Raw genomic sequence first — 19,591 nt, forward strand, 5'->3', positions numbered from 1 at the left:
GTGGTAATGAGTTCCACAGGTAACACATTGTGTACAAGTTTTAATTAAAAGTTAAATAGTTTAAGACATTTGTTTACAGGCAAGAGTAGTGGTTGCTCACTCTGTACATTGCATTTACTGGACAGCAATAAGGAAAAACAGAACGTTTGGCACGAGAATGCCAATTTTTTTTTTTATTATTATTATTATTTTTGGACACATGAACACAAAATATCCCTGCAGGCTAAAAAAAAAATACAATGCAATTGTACACGACCAGCATCTTATCTCGACATGGGGCTGTGAGCCGCAGGACAGTTTAGAAAGTACCTCGTATTGCTAGAGACATATATCCAGTCCAAAGTTAATAAAATACCATTTGAAACATTACAAGTCTAACAATATAGAAACCAAAAAATTACATCAGAAGTCAAACTGAACAAATGCAAACATTTTACATTGAAGTTGCAGCCTCTAGACATAGAAATATGAAAATGTCAATAGCAAGGTCTAAGAAAATCTGTGATATTTAGTGCAAGATCTTTCCTCCAGTGCACAGGGAAAGAGCCTCGCAGTGGATCGCGATCAGGATGGATCCAATGCCCTCTGGCCCTGCCTTCTGAAAATGAAAGCAGGGTCACTCCCTTGCTATTGAGCAAGAAAACTCCTACAGCACATCCACAAAGGGGTTGGGGCTGTCAGTGCCAGCTCTGAGCCAGGGCCCTGCCCCATCCGAAGGGGGTGGACACAGGGTGGACACAGGACAGCCCCTGCACCGACCTTCGGATGGAGCTCCAGGCACCTGGGGAACTCCCAGCAACACAAGAGCCAGACTGGTGGAGACAGGCTAACTAGGGATTTCCAGAGCTTGTTCAGAGCTCAGCAGGGACAAAGCAAGCAGAACCGGGTGGAAAACAGGATTTCTCCCCCCCTCCCCCCTTTTTTTTTTTTTATTTTTTTTATATATATATATATATATCAACCACCCTCTTCCCCAACTCTTTGAACTTTGCTACATTTAAAATCTTTCACACCACAGAGCTAAACAGTGGCCAACAGGCTTTATTTATAAAAAAACCCCAAAAAACAAAAATCAAAACACCCTAAAACTACAGCTACAGAATGCACATCTTCCCATTGATTGACACATGCAGAACGAGTCACTCAGGCCCACAGGGCTCACTCAGGTCCTCAAGTCCTCCAGACTTGGGCTCAGACCTGCCTAGGGCAGCACTGCTGCAACTTGGATCCTGAACTTCAGTGCTTTCCCCCCAAAACTCCAGCCCTGTGCCCGGGCTGGGCTCACACCAGCCCCATTCGGGTGCTGGCCCAGGGCTCACCAGGGGTTGATGCTCCACCTGGTCTGAGGTCAAATATCCAGTCACAGGCAAACCAAGGAGAGGCTCTCCCTTCCCTCAGTCTCAACCAAGAGTGCTTGGCACTGGACAACTAATTGGTGATAAAGTTCATTTTTTATGCACCCTTGTTAAACCAGCCCCATTCCTAGTGCACAAACTCAAATCAGGGATCTTGGATCCTACCACCTCCAACAGGTGCTCAGGTGCTTTTCAAGGTGCCAAAGTTCTCCGTGTGTGTTGGGTCAGTCAGAGTTCACTCTAAAAAGGGTTTTTGTGTCTTCTCCCTGAACGAGTACTGAGAAAAGCAGCGGTCAGTCTCCCACCCACATGTCCTGATTTTGTTTCATAAGTGAGGTATTCTTTAAAAAAAAGTTTAAAAACATAAAAGAATCTTTTTTGTTTTTCAATCTAAACCTGTCCTGGCATGTGCCAGGAGCAGGGCTCACTTCAGTCCTATTTTCAACAGAAATGAAGAGGTTAAACTTAATTTATGCAACGTACTACTGGCAAGGAGGTTATAAAACTGAAGATGTTCAGTGTACTCTGGTACAACTGAAAACAACAGCATTTAGAAATGTAAACTTTCATTTATTTACAAGCTTAAAGACTGAAGGAAACAGCATTTCCTATTGCTGAAATTTGGAGGGGGCTGGTTCCTAAGCTTTGGGACAGCAGACAACTTAGCAGCAAACCCCACACAAGTATCAGAGACCACAGTGCAATCCTCGGGCTCCTCAAACTCCTCCTCAGTTTAGGAATAAGCTTTAATCTGCACTAACTCAGGTATACAGTAAGGAATCTAGTCTTAAATTACTACGTTCATGGATTACAGGAATACCAGGGAAACCAGGTCCCTGTTCTGGATTACAGGTTGCAGCTGAAAAAAGCCAAGCAGATTAAAAACCCTAATTTCTAGGCTAGGACAGAATCAGCATTTGAGACTCACACGGGTTCAAGATGCTGTAAATGCAATTGTGTGGGCAACCCAGATTCCCAGGGAAAAAAACAGTTCAAAATGCTGGTACAAGTCCTCAGGTTGCCTGTCACACAATACATTTCAACTGCACATGTTGGCCTTTCCTACACGGAACACCCAGTTTCCAAGCTTATAAAAAATGTTGTAGACAGGACACCAACAGTGAATATAAAACAGTTAAAAATAATTCTTAAAAAAAGCATGGAAATGTGTCTTTTCTAATTTGTTTCAGAAACTGCCAAATTGTGTGTTCAGAAAATGACACGAGAATGTTGGTTAAACTCATGCACAATCCTCAGCTAGAAAATTACACTGTTTGGGGGGGCTTAAAAAACAAAGATTTATTGCCAAAGTTAAACCTTCTATGAGAAAAAAGTTTTAAAATCACTTAGATTTATCAAACCACACAGCAGCATAAAGTGGGCACTTTTGTAAAAGTTTGCAAAATACCTAAAAGCTAAATTTTTTTTTTTGTTTTATCATTTTTAGAGGGGGGAAATGATGGTTCAGTACTTGTTACGATACCATGGCAGTATTATTTATAACCATTATCATTAAAATCTACTGACAGGCATCACTATTGGTTATATTACACATTCACAGAACAAGAACCACCTATTAACTCGCAGTATAGTGCAATTGCTTTGCAGCCCAAGTCTGCAGAGATTAAAAAGATAATTAGTAAAACTGACAAAAAACTGCAATACCTGTGAAAGTTATGTTTGTTAAAAGGCATTTACAGTAGTGAAGTCTAAAATCTCCATAAAAAAATCTATGGCCCCACACGACAGAAGGATTACAGCGAGCTGGATAAAACATTTTGCCATCACATCATACTCACGAAGCAGGGCACGGAGACAGAGCAGCAGTCACCGTCAGCTCATGGGATGAGGAGAACTGAAAAAACCACAGCTAGCAAAAGATTTGATAGAAACCTTTCGTGCCAAGTCCTTGAAAAATTTCAGGATGATCGGCCTTTGCGCTTTGAGGTAAAAATTCAGTCCAATGCATCAGAAAAGACAAGTCTATGGATTTCTAGTACAGAAAACAATGAAACGAATGGCTCAATTGTGTTGGTGCATCAGACGTTGCAGTGAAGAACAAATTCAGTGCGACTGTCCGGAGCTGCTGGTAGTGGGCAGTCCGAAATCCCCCGGCCCTGGACAGAGCAGGAGGCTTCCAAACACTTCAGGACTGCATGGGTAGTTGTTTTGCCTCATCTTCCCAGGTGCTCTCAAGCAAAATACATGGTGTGCTGGGTGTCGTGGTGGATCTGCACGGCCTTGGCCAGCGCCTGCGGATCGCGGCCGTTGCTCTGCCCCGACACGTGGCTGCCCTCAGCGCTGTGAGCAGACACACACCCATGAACAACTGGGACAAACAGCACAGCTCAGCTTCACTACCTGCTTACCAGGATGATGAGGCCATTGCTTACCTGTCGTGATCCTTGTCCACAAGATGGTACCTGGCCCGAAAGGCCACCAGCCTGGCGTAGTAGGCGGGCGCGGGGATGGAGACGGAGCGGGTGCAGCGCACGTACGTGTGGCACAGCTGGTACGTCAGCAGCTGCAGCTCGTCTGCTGTGAAGCAGTTGTCATCCCACAACACCTGGTAGTGGGAGGGCCGGCTGGTTCCCTGCAGAGAACAGGTGAGCAGTCAGCTGGAGAGCAACAGCAAGGATAGAGGGGGTATCTGCAGGCTGCACCTTCCAGCAGGCACTGAGGAGTCAGTGCCAAGCAGGCACCAACACACTCTGAGTCTGCCAAGCAACAAACAGAAGTGACTTCTCCCATGGGGACAACTACAAGGATTTAGTCACACAGCCTGAGCACAGCAGAGCTGACATTACCTGAATTCCTGCATGGCTACAGAGGTAAAAGTCAAATTCAGAGGGATGTGTGATGGTGCTGTCCACAGTAGTGCCTGCTGGTACGTTGCCACTTTTACCCACCTAGTGAGAAAGGTTTATTATTAGTCCATGGGCTTTTTTGGAAGTGACCCCAAAATGCTTTCAAAGGTAGGCTCTATTGAAAGCTGCTGGAGAATTTACTGCTCAAAAAGGTGAAAATATATTAAGGTCATTTACACAGGAGGAATGAAAATGTTCTCTGTGAATTCATTTTTAGAAACTTCACCAAATCCAGCTGGTGTGTCATCAGAGGAAAATAAAACCCTTGCCAGCACCATTAAAACTGCAGAGTGGGATAAAGCCTACACAAGTAATTCAGGATCTGAAAATGCAGGTTCCTAAGATAAATTTATTTCATACCCTTGTTTGCCCTCACACCCCGAAGATCTGGGTTTTTAAGCAAACCTCAGATCAAGTGCTTCCCTAAAGAAGATTCCTCAGCTGGCCTGCGGATTTGTACCACAGGCACATTTTAGATGCACCTAGAGACAGAACAGGGAACAGAGTGAACAGCCAGGTCAGCTCATCATCAGGAATCCTGGACTATAAAAACCCAGGATACATCTCCAGGTACACAAATACTGGGATAGTGAGCACACCTATTCCAAAAGGGGGAACAAGCTGTTCCATCTGATGTAGAGCAATAAAAAAAGGAGGAACTGGTTATTTTGGTAGAGAAAGCCTGCTACCACCCAGTTCTGCTGCTGCTTTACAGCTTAAGTGGGCAAGACAGACCCTACCCTACTGAATCAAACAATCCCACTTTCCTGTGCCACCACCTCCCCCTCATGGAGTCAGTACTTGCCCTTTCAGTTTTGTCAGCACAGAACAGCCTGGTGTGATGCCTTTTCTGCACAACAATGTAGGTTATTCCAGGTCTATAATCTTCTTCCAAACTGATGCAGGCCTTCCGGATGGCAATCAGCTCTGGCCAAGCTACCTACAAGCAGAAGATTGAACTATTATGTGATGAATTTAGTAGGTATTTGATGATTTTTTTTTTCACCTGTGTACAGATGCTGCATGATAAGGAACACGAGCAGACTGGTAAATTGTGCTTGCCCAGGACAATTCAAGGAAACTTAATTGATAAATATAATCCACATAAATATATTTTTTCAACAGCCAATCCCTTATAATCCACATAACTATATATCAATCCTTTTCATGAGCAACAAAAACTTATCAGGCAATACCTGTTTCATCTGTCCTTCCGACACTCCCCCTCTGTAGTAAATGATCCTGGTGGGCTTGAAACGAGTGGATTTGTAGAACTGGATCAGCAGCTCCCTCACCATGTTGGTCAGGTCCTGGATCACCTCCTGGCTGTAGAGCAGCTCCTGGGAGGTCTCCTGGCGCGAGGTCTGCACGCGCACCGTGGCGCAGTAGCGGCTGGGGTGCCCGTCCATGCTGCCCACCACGGCCGCGATGGACGGCTTCTTCCCGTCCCCGGCGGGAGGGTGAGTGACATCTGCTCCCAGAAAGATCACTGGCTGCTGGAACACCGAGGGCCTGTTTGGTAAGATTATTAGTTAGAATCACTGAATTCCAGAAGGGTTTGGGTTGGAAAAGGCCTTAAAGCCCAGCCAGTTCCACCCAACCCACCCTAACATCAGTTGCTCCAAGCCCTGTTCAACCTGGCTTTGAACACTTCCAGGAATGGGGCAGCCACAGCTTCTCTGGGCAACCTGTGCCAGGGCCTCACCACCCTCACAGGGAACAATTCTTTCCTAATCTCTAATCTAGACATACTCTCTTTCAGTTTGAAGCCTTTATTACAGTCCTTCTCTGGCCTCCTTGTTGGTCCCTTTGGATACTGGAAGGCGCTGTGAGTTTTTCACACAGCCTTCTCTTCTCCAGCCCAACTTCCTCATCCTGACTTGAGAGGAGAGGTGGCATCTTATCAACTCATAACAATAAATAAGAACAGCAAAAAAGAAAGAGGGCCAGGAACAAAAAAACATTAAAGGTGAGGAAGGTGCATCCAAAGCACTGAACAGAACTAAAACCCATGAGAGTCTTTAAGTGCAAAATTCTCTGCCTTCAGCACTTACAGACCAGAAAGAACAGAAAGTGACAAGGACAGGATCAAACAGACCAAGTTACAAGCACTAATTCCAAGTCACTCCTCCTCACTCCTTCTCTTTCAATTTGGAAGCAAACACAGGATGCTTTTGGAGAGAGGAAAAGGAACACTGAGTGAATCCAAAGGCAGGAAAGAGACAGGAAAAAAACCTTGGTGAGTTTGGTGGCTCTGACTGCTGGATGGCTCTGACTTCCCTTGGCTCAGGGCTTACTGGGAACACTCCAAATGCAGACATATCCTCCACTGTCCACTCCAGACTGTGGGAATTTCTAAAGTATGTTTTATTTTGAAAAGTATCATTTTAGCAAACACAACAAAACAACACCATTTTCCTTGACAATGCAGACATTACAAAGAGCTTTTGATTGAATCTCACCTTTGATGAGGTACCAGCACATTGTTGATTCCTCCAAGCTTGGCATTGATCTTCAGACACAGGTTGGACAGTGTTTGTGGAGAGGTTTTGACCACGTTCTTTACCTGAACACACTGTGTGGCCATGCCTAGAAGAGTATCTCCAACCCGCTTGACTTCAGCTGTGACAGAAAATAAGGCAGTGGTTCCTGCTTGCTCTTATTTTTTTCAAATGTTACTGTAATTCAGATCCTTGAAACTTCACTGACAAATGTTCAGTTTGCTCTTTGGTAATACACAACTTCTCCAACCAGGCCTGACAAACCAGCTCCAATCTTTTTAAAGAGAACCCATCTCCTCCTCTGCCTCCTTCCTGCCACCCACTTGCAGTACAACTCCTGATCACTTTACAGCCCCTTCTCCATACCGTACACAGGCGTCTTCCCTGGCAGAATCACCACGATGAGCTGCAGGCCAACATAAGTCAGCTTTAAGTGTTTGAACATGGGCTCCACGCTGTCTGCACCCTGGGCGTACTTGCAGAAGCAGGGCTGGCCCTGGATCGGCATCCCGGCATCCTTGGATATCTTGCGCAGCTGGTCTGTGAAACTCCTGAAATAGAAGTGGATTTGTTCTGGCCTTCTCACTATGGTTCACTCACCAGTTTTATCAGCCAGATCTTCACAACTGGTCTGTGAAACTCCTGAAATAGAAGTGGATTTGTTCTGGCCTTCTCACTATGGGTCACTCACCAGTTTTATCAGCCAGATCTACACTGGTTCTGCTATTTCACTACAGTAACTATTTTTTAGTGGTTCTATTCCCAGCAGGAGATCACTAATATGACTCTAATCCTCTCTGAGGAGGTCATCAGCTACTGTAGTTTTACAAGCCTTACAGAAACAGACATTTGAGATAAACATCCTGAGGCAGAGTCCCAAACTAATACTGATTCTCTGGTAAATTTTCACTTATCTACCTAATTTATCTGAGCATTATTGCAACCATAACTTTTACCAATCAGTGGTTCACAGAACCTCTTTCTTTAGGATTCTGTAGAGTAATTTGAAGGGCAGGGGAAAATCAATTTATACTACACATCACCTTTCAGAAACATGAGAAAAAATACACCTTGAAATAGAATCCTGAATAAATAGGAAAATACTTACTTCAGCAAGTCTTCCCTGCATTGTTTTTGAGGAGCAAAACAGGCAACAGCCCAAACTTTAATCTCAATGCCAGCATAGAACTGTTTCCCTCTCATGTCCCACACACCTTGGTTTGGTGTGGCCACAGTCTTGTTCTAGGTAAAAAACAAAGGCAAATTACAAATCAAGTGCTACTCCATTTTGACTGTAGTCCACCAGAGGAAGATACACAAAACACCTCATGAATTTCAATAAACTCAGGATAAGGTGTTTTACAAGACATAGAAACTCACCCTGCCTCCATACTGCAGCATTGGGGCTGGCAGAACTCTGCCTGTCAGCTCTGTCATTTCGTTATGGACGACAATTCCAAACTCCTTTAGATATGGATCAGGCCCACCAACCATGCTGTTACTCTTCACCTGGGGACAAGACAAGTACTGATGTCACCACACTGAAGATTCAGGTGACTTTGCCCTCTTTGTCATCAATAGCCTTTCAGTTTAGAAGGATTTGTTTGAACCAAAACAGATTTTTTAACTTCTCTCTTGGTATGCTGCTCAACATCACTCGCTCCAATGCTCTGGAAAAGCCACGAGAAGTGACAAACACAGATTGTGCAGCTGGAAAAATACTCACCAGTCTGCTGATCTCCTCCTGCCTGTCTGGGGCAGACCTGGCTGTTGCTTTTATCATGGTCGAGGTCTGATTGTCTGTGAGCTTCTTGATGCACCTCTGGCCTGCCACGATGTTACACACCTGCACAGGAGCAGGGAGAGGTGCTGTGACACTGTTTAACAGAGGACAGCCCACAGTGCAGGACTCAGATCCTTACCTCCAGTGGCAGGTATGTGTGTTTCTGCTCCTGTCCCACTTGGAGACAGGGCAGGTGAGGGTATTTCAGCTGCAGACTGTACTTCTGCTTAAAATACTGAGCTACTGTGCACTCCATGGCCTGCCCATTCTCCAGTTGCAGGGGGAATCTAGAAATTACATTTGTTCTAGTTAGACTTTGTCAGATTTTTTAACAGGAAAAAATGGTATGAAAAACCTATTCCAAACTACCTTTAGCAAATCTCTATTTTCCTTAGTTACTGAATCTCTTCTTTATGAAAAGATTTTAAACCATATACTGAATTACTCATATTTTAGCTATTTTAAAAATAGGAGCTTTTCATAACTGTATTTAAAAGCCAGGATATAGCTCAGTTTTCCTGGGTTGAAAGAAATAAAAAAGTAGTCAAAACCCACTCTATTCCTCTACTCCACTAAGATTAAACATTCCTGTAAAGCCACATAGCTGCTTCACCTCCAGAGTCAACTATTCCTGCATAAAAAATACACCAAATATATTCCAGATATATTTAATAGGTTGAAGATTTTAAGAACTGTCAGGCAGTGCTTGATACATACGTCTGGTGGCTGGCTGGTCGCCGGGTAACATTGCAAACTCGGTATTTTCTCTTCATCTGGCCACAGTGGGTCACCTCTACTTTTAGACCTGAAAACCCAACAGAAACAAATTCAGGAACAGGAATCACCTTTGAAGAGGATGAAGGCAAAAAGGAACAGCCAGTTCTCCATGTGCCGTGCAAATATATTATGAGCAGGTTTCAGTATTTTCTTGCAGCAAGAAGCTTTAGGACAAGCTTTTACCTCTGATTTCTTTGGTAAACTTGACACGCTGGGAGTCTGTCAGAGGTTTGCTTTGTTCACTGATGTTCTGGATGTCCAAGACCTCGCACATGAACTCAATGATAGGCTGGGCACGATAGAAAGCAGTTGCTGACACTAAGATAAAAAGACAGGACAATTAACTGGGAAGCACAAAGAACTCTGTTGCATGAGTGAGACAGAATCTCCTACACACCATCAATGTTGAGCATCATGTTCCACATGGCAGGACGGACAGACTGGTGGAAGCCAAACCAGACCTCCCTGCCCCCTCCCAGGGGGTGGTAATAACCTTCAGGAGGAGAGAAAAAGGAGCGACCCACAGGGGTGTACCTGAAAAAAAGAAGAAAATTAATACTCTGATCATTTCTTTCTGATATACTTTATACATTCACACCTATAGTGTTTTAAACATGTTATTACTACAGCATGTTATAACTGTCAGCAAGCACACAAAGACTTTTCTGACAGGGCAGCTGGAAAGGGTACAGCAAATTCCTGTTAGAAACATGACCAGCAGACACAAGTCTAGTTCAGATCACATTTCCCTATTCTAGTGCAAATTTGTAAGGCAGGTGTTGAATTACACGGCTGTATCCCTCATCCCTTCTACCACAGGAGTGCAATGGGCAGCAGAGCAGCAGCAAGGAATGACAAACACAAATGTTAAGATGGATAGGAAACATATCCAGTCAGGAAGGCCCCACAAATACCCACCTCATGGAGGGAAGGTGCCGTGTGATTACATCCAGTGCCTGTACAGAATCTTCAGGAACTTCATTCAAGTGCCCTGCCAGAGCTTCCAGCAACATCTGAAGGCTGACGACTGACACCCACTGAATGGAAACCTTAAATGTCTGGTCCTTCCCCTCTCCTGGAAGTGTAACCTCCATATCCACCTGTCACAGGCACAAGAAGGTTAAGCACAAGCTTTTGTTATGGATTGCAGACAGACACAACACTCAGCAATGGTACAGTTTTCTCCTAGACATCCTTTGATTCTGTATTTTTGATTATTAGTTTGTGTAATTACCTTAAAATATTACAATTGCTTCCCTCAGGACTTTGAAAGTTTGTCATTTATTCATCAGAGAAATTGCACTGAAGTATCTTTAAATGTAAATTTTAAACAGTGATTAGTATGGCGACATCAAAGCTCTGGAGAACAGTGAGTCATTTTTTTAAGTCAGCCAATTAATAGCAATATGTTTTGTGAACCAAATGGGAAGGCAAGAAAACCTTTTGGTCATAAAGGAGACTCTCTGAGAGACACAAATCTCAGAGTTCTAGCACAGCACTTGGGATATTCTCACACCCCACAGCCCAGAGGGTAACTGTGAACTCATTCTGGACATCCTCCAAGGCACAACAATGACCAGATCCCTTGGGAGATCAGTAGATGGGGGCAAGTTTTGTTTAGGGCTGGGGTGCACATGCAAGGCAGGAGCACCCCAGCCCTAAACAAAACTTGCCAGGTTTGCCATATGTCCTTGTGTTCCTGAACAGCTGATCTGGCTGTTCAGGAACACAAGGACATATCTCCACAGCACAACCAAACCCAACCAGAGTCATCATCAGCTACAATGACTTTATCATTCAGCAACAGAACAAGGGTCAGAACAGGGAAAAGGGAAGTTTCCACCAGGGTGAAAGAAAAATAGTCTCCTTGCAGCTCTACGAGCAAAATGTAGTTCTCATGTCTTGTGATATTCTGTAGCTGAAGAAGTGGGAATTAAGAAACCCAAAGACACAAACTTCAGTAAAACACCAGTGAGCTCCTAGAGTCCCTGACTGGTCCTTGTCTGTCATTTCCAATACGACACCAACAGGTGTGACAGTATTCAGTATTTTCGGCTTATGTCAATAAAAGAACACTTTTCAAATGACACTGTAACAGTTTTCCTGTGGAGAAGTTAAAGCAACACTTACTCTGTCCCTGCCAATGGGTAAGGGGTGTGCTGTGTACATGTTCCGCTTCCCATCGTAGCCAGGCTGCCGATCCCCAAATATCTGCATCTTGAAGTGCCTCACCATCGTGTCCACCACCTCCCTAGGCAGTGATTCATTAAGTAGAAGAACAGAAAATTCTGTAATGGTCTTACACAATTTAAAATTATCTTTTCATTTTTTCTTCAAGGAGCAAGATATGAAAAACAGTAATGCACCAAAGCACCCCCAGGTCACACCAGAAGCTGTGAATGTCACCTCCAGGCTAAGACACCCAAGTGGCACACACAGGTGTCTGTACAGGTATCTGTGCTGTCAGCAGAGGTACAGCCAAAGCAAGCAAAGGAACCTGGAGAGATGTTCACACACAGGAGCAGACACAAGCCTTGGGGTGGGTGAGAGCACTCTGTGGATTGATCCATGAGTGGACTCCAAAATCTACAAGCTGAAATGCCTCTCCTCAGCTGCCACACATGTTTGTGTAACAGCCTGTGGAACAATTACCAGGGACAGAGACTTGTGGACTGTAAAATAAAACCAGCTGGAGGTCAATGCTCAGTACATTCCCAGAGCCTTCCAGATTACAGGCCAATTGCAAGAATATTATAGTTCACTGAAAAGCAACTGCTGACCACAGTACAAACACAAACAGGCCTTTAGCAGATGGAGAATTCCTAGGATGCACAGCTTCCTTACATCAGGAATAGACACTTAATTTAAATAAATAAACTTTTATTAAGTAACTCCTACCTGTTGACTCTTCGGGGGCGTTTCTCTGGTTTGATATCTACATCATAGTGATAAACATCAATCTTGGGGATCTGAACCTGGAAGTGGTTGGCCAGAAGCCGGATGGGTTTCCCAACAGTGCCCAGGCCTGGGCGACGGGGTGGCTGGAAAAGGCTGGCTGGGGGCCCTGGAAAGTCAAATAAATGTTTGTGAGATGTGATGGCTCATTCCATGCACCATTTGTATGGGCAGAAAGACATCTTAAGCATTTTGAGGTGTTCAAAGAGGCTCAGCCTTCCAGCTGCTCAGAACTTCAAGGTAAAAAATGTGTTCCCTAAAGCATGTATAGGTAGGTGCCACAAATCATTCTTAAAATTTAGTGGCATTTATTCATGACCACAGTTAAGAACTTCACAGAGAGGGAATTGCATTCTCTTCCTGAGAGGGAATGCAGCCATACAGATATTATATATTTTCATGTAATGCAAAGATAAATACATCCCTACCTCCATTTCTAAAACAAACCAACAGCCACAAAAGCCACACTTTAGCACTGTTTTCACTACAGGCTTAAAGTTCAGACATCAATGATCCAATTTAAAATTCCAAAGTAAAGACAGGAGTGAGGAAAGGTTTAGGCTTTCCTCTAAGTAGAAGGATAAGGGAGAAAACATTAGACAGGTATGGACTCCTAGAGACATGGAAGAGATATTTTATTGGGACAAAAGAAGAGCTTCAGGAACAGATCTAAGGAGGAAATTGTTACAGTCCTGGAAGCATTACTCACATGCAAGCTGGTCACTAGGGAAGCCTTTAGTTACCCTCCTCAAAGTGTTAAGATCTGAGATACCATGTTAACGAGATTAAACTGACTATTTTTTAAATCGATCAGAGCCTCAGCTGACACTGCACATAAAGCAAATGACATTGGTATATTTTCATGGGTTTGTCTATATCTGAGCAAGGCTCAGAGTGATCAAAGTGTCTTCCCTCTTTTGTAGAGTAGCAAAGGAGAGGGCAAGCAGTCTCACTAGAATGCAATAATAAACCTATCATAAAACTTAGGGCAAATTTAGCATTATAACCTGACAGCATCCATGTAAGACAAAATATCAGAGTTTGTACCAGGAGAAAGCAGAGGTAGGTGACTCCTATTTGGGTACAGTTCAGGCTGCAGCAATAAACTTTAACACAATCATAAACTAAAGCCAGGACCAAATCCCAGGAGATTCCACACTGGATTTAAAAGTCATCTATTGGCTACTGCATTACCAAATGAAATTACCAACATACGGACACCAGCCCTGGAATATTTTTAAGCAGAAGGAACACAGAGCATGTAAGCTCTGAAACCCACTGCCATGTCAGATCTGCAGAGCTGCAGTGGCAGGGGGATGTTGCGGACAGACACCCCACAGGACACGTTCCTGGCTCCACACCTGCCTGATGGATTATACTCCCTCATGGTCAGACCAGTTGTGGGGTACAGTTAGTGTTTAAAAAAAGTTACAGTTTGTTGTTTTTAAAAAAACTACAGCTGTCTTGACAAGCATGAATCATTGAGGGCAATCAAAGTTTGCTGTGCTTATTTGGATACGAGAGATGATCCATTAATCCCATGCTAATTAGTCTGAAGGAAGTGCAGGCACTGACCTCCTGCAAGAGATTAAATGACAACTATATTTACCCATTTTCCTCCCTTGGTATTGACAAGTTCTGCAAACACGCAGAGCAATGCTGCCCTCTGTTCTGACCAAAGGAAATAAAACTTACATCTCCTTCTTCCTGAAGTTATTTCTCAAAGGATTCTAGAGAATCAGCTACAAACTGTTTCCCCATTTGAAGCCAGGCTGCCCTGGCATCATAGGATTTTTATCTGATCAGCCTGACTAGGTCTGTATGTGCTGTTATATTTTAATTTCTCTCACCCCACAACCATTATGTACGAAGCACCTCAACCGAATTGCTTCAGACAGGAAGCAGTTTTCAAAACTGAAAGAGAATCTGCTTCTCCAGCTGGAACTCAGGGAGGCCAGGATATATCACACACATACAGCAGGCTCTGAGTCAGCCCTCACTACCTCAAACTCTGGATTCTTCTGGAATTGCACCTTTGTGTCAATAAACGTTTCCTATCACACCAAAATTAACATCACTTTGCTAATACCGATCCTTTGAATGGGAACTTGATGGGTCAGGTGTACAGGCCACTGAGGGCTAGAAATACATCCTGCAGGCATTCGATGGGAGAATAATCATGGAATAGGACACAAGCAGGAAAGCAGCACATGCAAAAACCCACCAGTATTTAAGCGAAGTTTGTTAAAGAAATAAACAGTCGTATTTTCAGACAGCATCACCTTAAACTCTCAGATACAGCTCAATGTCAAATTAACACTTATCACTGCACAGGTTGCAGGGCGCGCATCGCTGTGACACTACAGCCCTGCCCGTCCCCGTCCCCTCGCTGTCGCTGTCCCGCTCCAGCCCCGTCCCGCTCACCCCGGGGAGGTCGAGCCGCGTCCCCCGGTAGCCCCGGCAGCAGCGGGGCCGTGCGGGCATCCGCAACCCCCACGCAAAGTTTCGCGACCCGCTGCGGCTCCTCGGCACGGGCAGCGCCGGCGGCTCCGAGCGGGCCCCGCCGCTGCCGGGAGCCCCGCCGGGCCCGCGGCCTCCTTCCCCTGCTGTCACGGCCCGACAGGCCGCGGCCCCGCGCCCCCCCGCCCCTCTCACCGGGTCCCAGCGCCTCCATGGCGGCGGTGGCGGCCTCGCTGCTCTCGCCGCCGGCCCCGCCGCCCGCCCCGGGCCCCGCCGCCGGCCCCGCCGCCGCCGCGTAGCGCTTGATCTCGGGAATATTGGCGGCGGGGTGGGGGTCCGGCGCGGACACGGGGGCGGCGGGGCGGGAGGCGGCGGCGGCCGAGGAGGAGGATGAGGAGGAGGCAGCGGGGGCGCGGCGGGTAGCGCTCCCCGCGTTCCGCTTCCCCGAGCGGCGGCGCGAACAATCCCCGCGCTGCGCCCCCGCCGAGCCCGCGCGCGCCCCCGCCGCCGCCAGCACGCGCCCGAGCGCGCTCCCGGGACGGGGATGAGGAGGAGGAGGAGGAAGAGGAGGAAAAGGAGGAGAAGAGAGGGAGGAAGAGGCCGCTCCGCGCTGCTGCCCGGCGCCGCCGGCTCGCGCACGCGCGCCGCCCCCCCCCCCCCCCCCGCCCGCGGGAGCGCGCACGCCGCCTGCGCGACACCGCAGCCGCAACAGGTGCCTGCTGTGAATCGCGGAATCCCAGAATATTTAGGGTTTGAGAGGACCGCTGGAGATCGTCCAGTCCTAAACCCCTGCCAAGGCAGGGTCACCGGAGCAGGTGACAGGGACGCGTCCAGGTGGGTTTGGAACGTCTCCGGTTAGGGAGACACCACGCCCTCGCTGGACACCTGTTCCAGTGCTCGGCCACCCTCGACATAAAGAAGTTCTTCCTCATGTTAGGGTTAAACACTGTGGTTTTGTTTATGGCCATTGCTCCTCATCCTGTTGCTGGGCACCAGCGAAAAGATCTTTTTCAGTGGCGCCCAGCAACAGGGTGAGGAGCAATGGCCATAAACTGAAACACTTCTTCAGCATAAGGATGAACTCTCCATGAGAGTGGCCAAGCACTGAACAGGATGCACAGGAAGATTATGGAGTTTCCCTGTCCAGAGAGATTCCAAACTCACCTGGATGTATTCCGGTGTCACCTGCTCTGGGTGACCCTGCCTTGGCAGGGGCATAGGCCTGGATGATCTGCAGAGGCCCCCTCCAACCACAACAATTTTGTGATTTGGTGAAGAGTCTGGCACCATTCTCTTGGCACCCGCCTTTCAGATATTGGTATGGATTGATGGGATCCCCTCTCAGCCGTCCCTTCTCCAGAATAACCAGGCCCAGCTCCCACAGTCTCTCCAGACTCCACATCATCTTTGTGGCCTCTGCTAGATCCCCTCCAGCATGTCCTTGTCTTTCCTGTCCTGAGGAGCCCAGAACTGGACACAGCACTCCAGATGTCCCTCGCTAGGGCTGGGTGTCAGGATTCCTTCCTGACCTTGCTGGCTCTTCCCAGGGTGCATCTCATGCATGTGGCCCTTCCAGAGCTGCCTCAGAAGAGGTGAGAGCTGCTGGCCCTCGGGCACCAGGAAGGAGGGAATTGTCTGTCTGTACCTCCCCTGTTCTGTCCCAAAACTCGACAACTGTTTGCAGGTTTAATAATTAACCCAGAACTCCAGCACACTCTGTGACAGCTACTCTGATGGTGCCTGCCTGCCCACAGCAGTGCTGCTCCAGCTTTACCAGTCCTCCACTGTTCCCCAAAACCAGGGAATTCTCCCTGCTCAGTTGATGACACCCTGAATAACTCCGAGTACCAGCTAAACAGCCTCAGTGGGGTTTGAAACACCTGACTGTCGGAATTCAGGACATCCCTCTGGCTGTCCTGGATTGCCAGGACCCCTGCCAGGGGGCTCAGAGACCCTGGCACAAAGCCCAAGACCCCTGTGCCTTTGATTATGACCTATGGAAAAAGTTACCAACCTTATATGAGGATCTGCTAGCCACAAAAGTATAAGTAAAATGATAATCAGTTTGTCACGGGGTGAAAAATAGATTTTTTGGGGTTTTTAGAATGGGGTTCAGGGGGCAAGATGGAGGAATCTGGGCATGTCCTGCCTTTCTCCTTCTTCTTCTTGGCTTCCATCTTCTGCTGTGACAGTGGCACTTTTAGATTGGTTTAGAGTAGAAGCTCACTGTCTAACATAGGTATTAGGGATTGGAAAGTTATTGTAAATAATGTACACATAGTTTTTACTATGAAAAGATAACACCACCGCCCCAGGGATGGCCAGAGTGCCTCTATCTGTCCTGCTGAGCAGACCTCAGCAGGAGAAAGAATTTTATAGATAAGAAAGAATAAACAACTTTGAGACGGAGAACTGAAGAGCTCTGACTCCTTCTTTGACCGCCGGGCTGGGAAAAGAGACTTTCTAACACATCTCGAGGTCACTCTGAGCAGCTAAAGCCCCGAGACCTGACAAAACAGGATTTGTACAAGACAGGGGAGCCCCAGCAGTGAACCTCTCAGTGCTGTGACCAGCAGCCCTTGAGGTGCTCTGAGGGTACAGAATGGCTGAGGATCCATGAGGGCTGGAGATCCACGAGTGGCTGGCACAACCTTGGACACCACCCAGGTGCTGCCTGGGAAGCATCAGGGTGGGAACCCACGGTGTTCCACTGACCAGGGCGTTCAGCTCCTGGGGACAACCTTGCCATGGCTGTGTCCCCTTATCCTCACAGACAATAAATTTGTCCTCTGTTAAAGAGACAACACTTCCAGCTATGTGCCATTAAATAAAGGGCCTAAGGGGTTTTTTGCCTTTTTAAGCAGTTTAGCTGTTTTTGCGAGCTGCTCCCTTGTGCACCTCCTGGGTTCTGTTTAACCAACAGCTCCCTGCTGACTCACCAGAAAATCAGAAGTCAAAACATTTTATAAATAATAAATGCTGAGTCCATTTTATTTGCCTTTTTTAACCTGTGGGGCTGATATTTTCCAAGCTGAAACATCAAAATCTATTTTAAAATGAAATGAAATCTAAGATTCTCATATAGATCTGAGATTATCTCATAATTCCCTGACGGCAGCTGATGAACACCTGAGGAAAAAACCAGTTTTACCAGACCAGTAACAAACTCCACAGCATCTGGCAACATTTCCATGCTATTATTCATCATATCTATGTATAAAAAACACGTATGTAGGGCTACACAAACAGCATTTTAAAAAACCCACCAAAGATATAATCTCTGTCTCAAGAAATCTGCAATACAAAGGCTCAGTCCTGTAAGATGTTGAGTGGGATAACCAAAGCCTTTGCTCACTGCATTACAAATTCAATTAACTTGATAAATACTACACACATAGTGAGACATCCCCACTGCCACAGCAGTCAGAACCCTGTTTCTCTATGTTAACCCAGCCTTATCTTGAAAACAGCCACATTTCCAGGGTCAAGACTGGATTTGGGAATGACAGATCAGAGTTATGACAGGATTATCTCTGAGGATTTCCTTCTAAACACCTCATCTGCTACAAGCTGGGGAACGAGTATGTTGTTTGGTAAAAAAAAGATACCTAAACTAGCTTTCATAATTTAAATATCTTAATATGGGCCTTGATCCAGTGCTAAAAGTCTGTGTGACATTTAGAACCTCCTTAATGGCAAAGATTTTTACCTGTTCCATGGCTGCCTCTGTGTGCCAGGTATGAGTAACAACCCAGGATCAGAAATTACCTAATAAGGCCAATCTTTTTGTCACCTTTTTCTTGTCAGCTGACTCTGACTCTCATCCTGACGCAGCGGTGAGAGCGCAGCCCTGAGGAGGTGTGTTTGTGCAGAGCCAGCATCTGTCCCTCTGTTGCTAAACACTGATTATTAAATTAATTACTGTAGCTCCTGCAGCAGCTAGAAGAAAGCAGAACTGTGGTGTTTGTGGTGGGTTTCATGGATATTTGCTTTTCTCACTTCCTTTGTTCTCAGGCTTGTTGGCTCCATGTGAACTGTCATGATAGGTCAGTCCATCTGCTCCTTGTCCCTGACAAAACCATAACAATAAAATACCCCAAAAACTGACCAAACACCCCAAAACGCTTCTTATTTTTTCCTTGCCTTCAGTGATAGCAGATTCCCACTGGATGACTTGGAAGGAAATGCATTACTGTAGCAGTATGTTCTACAAAGTAATTGTAATTATGAAAAAATGCCAAATACCCCCAATTGCAGATCAGAACAGGGTCCCTGACACTCACCCCAGCTCAAGGCTCTCCCTTCAGCTATTTGCAAAAGAACTACAGAACTAAACAAAGCAAAAATGGATAAAATAGAATATTTTCATACTTGGATTGATTCTGTACTAGAATATCCCTGTATGGGCCATTCACCTTGCACTTGGGACTCGATGATCCTTGTGGTTCCCTTCCAACTTTGAATATTCTGTGAAATCTGTGAAGTATGAAGTGATTTGCATCTGTTGAGTAGTTCTTCATTGACTTTCGTGTTTTCAGTAAATTTTTCTGGCTTCAGAAGCCTTTCTTTTCTTCCCTTAAGGAGCATTAAGCAGCAAGGTTAAGTAAAGAAGTTGTTAAATAACTACATAATGAGACTTGATGACTTATGAGAGGTAAAACTTAAATATTTTGTATGTAGAGGGAATATTCAGAAATTCAAGGAAGAAATTGAAAGAAATGGAAAGCGTTTACCCAAAAGGTTCCGGCCTTCATTCACCTAACATGAGTGGGGTTGGCTCAGAGTAGGTCTGTACAGCAGCCAATGGAAAGTACATGTATTTTATTCTGTAAATAGGACACTGCTGACAGTAATAGCTGTATCTAATATCCATGAGCTGGACTCGCCTGCTCT

General features: G+C 45.8%; 1 protein-coding gene across 1 annotated transcript; it reads right to left on the reverse strand.

The window, feature by feature from the left end:
• Positions 1-11: 11 nt before the first annotated feature.
• LOC103822598 (protein argonaute-4) lies at positions 12-15,314 on the reverse strand. Its single transcript, XM_030231839.2, has 18 exons — positions 14,894-15,314; positions 12,182-12,347; positions 11,414-11,534; positions 10,202-10,383; positions 9,681-9,817; positions 9,467-9,601; positions 9,224-9,311; positions 8,646-8,793; positions 8,450-8,569; positions 8,104-8,232; positions 7,832-7,965; positions 7,090-7,274; positions 6,685-6,844; positions 5,419-5,734; positions 5,028-5,162; positions 4,163-4,264; positions 3,749-3,948; positions 12-3,656 (listed from the first exon to the last, which is right to left on the reverse strand). Exons 1-18 carry the CDS (start codon positions 14,910-14,912, stop codon positions 3,548-3,550), a joined length of 2,586 nt encoding a protein of 861 aa, XP_030087699.1. The 5' UTR covers positions 14,913-15,314; the 3' UTR covers positions 12-3,547.
• Positions 15,315-19,591: the final 4,277 nt, after the last annotated feature.

Source organism: Serinus canaria, chromosome 23 (genome assembly GCF_022539315.1).
Source record: "Serinus canaria isolate serCan28SL12 chromosome 23, serCan2020, whole genome shotgun sequence".
In the NCBI taxonomy this organism is placed as follows: domain Eukaryota; kingdom Metazoa; phylum Chordata; class Aves; order Passeriformes; family Fringillidae; genus Serinus; species Serinus canaria.

Excerpts from the sequence above, each read along its gene's own strand:
- LOC103822598 (XM_030231839.2), bottom strand. Across the intron at positions 9,602-9,680 it reads CATGATGCTCAACATTGATG|TGTCAGCAACTGCTTTCTAT; the intron begins GTGTGTAGGAGA and ends TTTTTATCTTAG. Across the intron at positions 8,233-8,449 it reads AGGAGGAGATCAGCAGACTG|GTGAAGAGTAACAGCATGGT; the intron begins GTGAGTATTTTT and ends TCTTGTCCCCAG.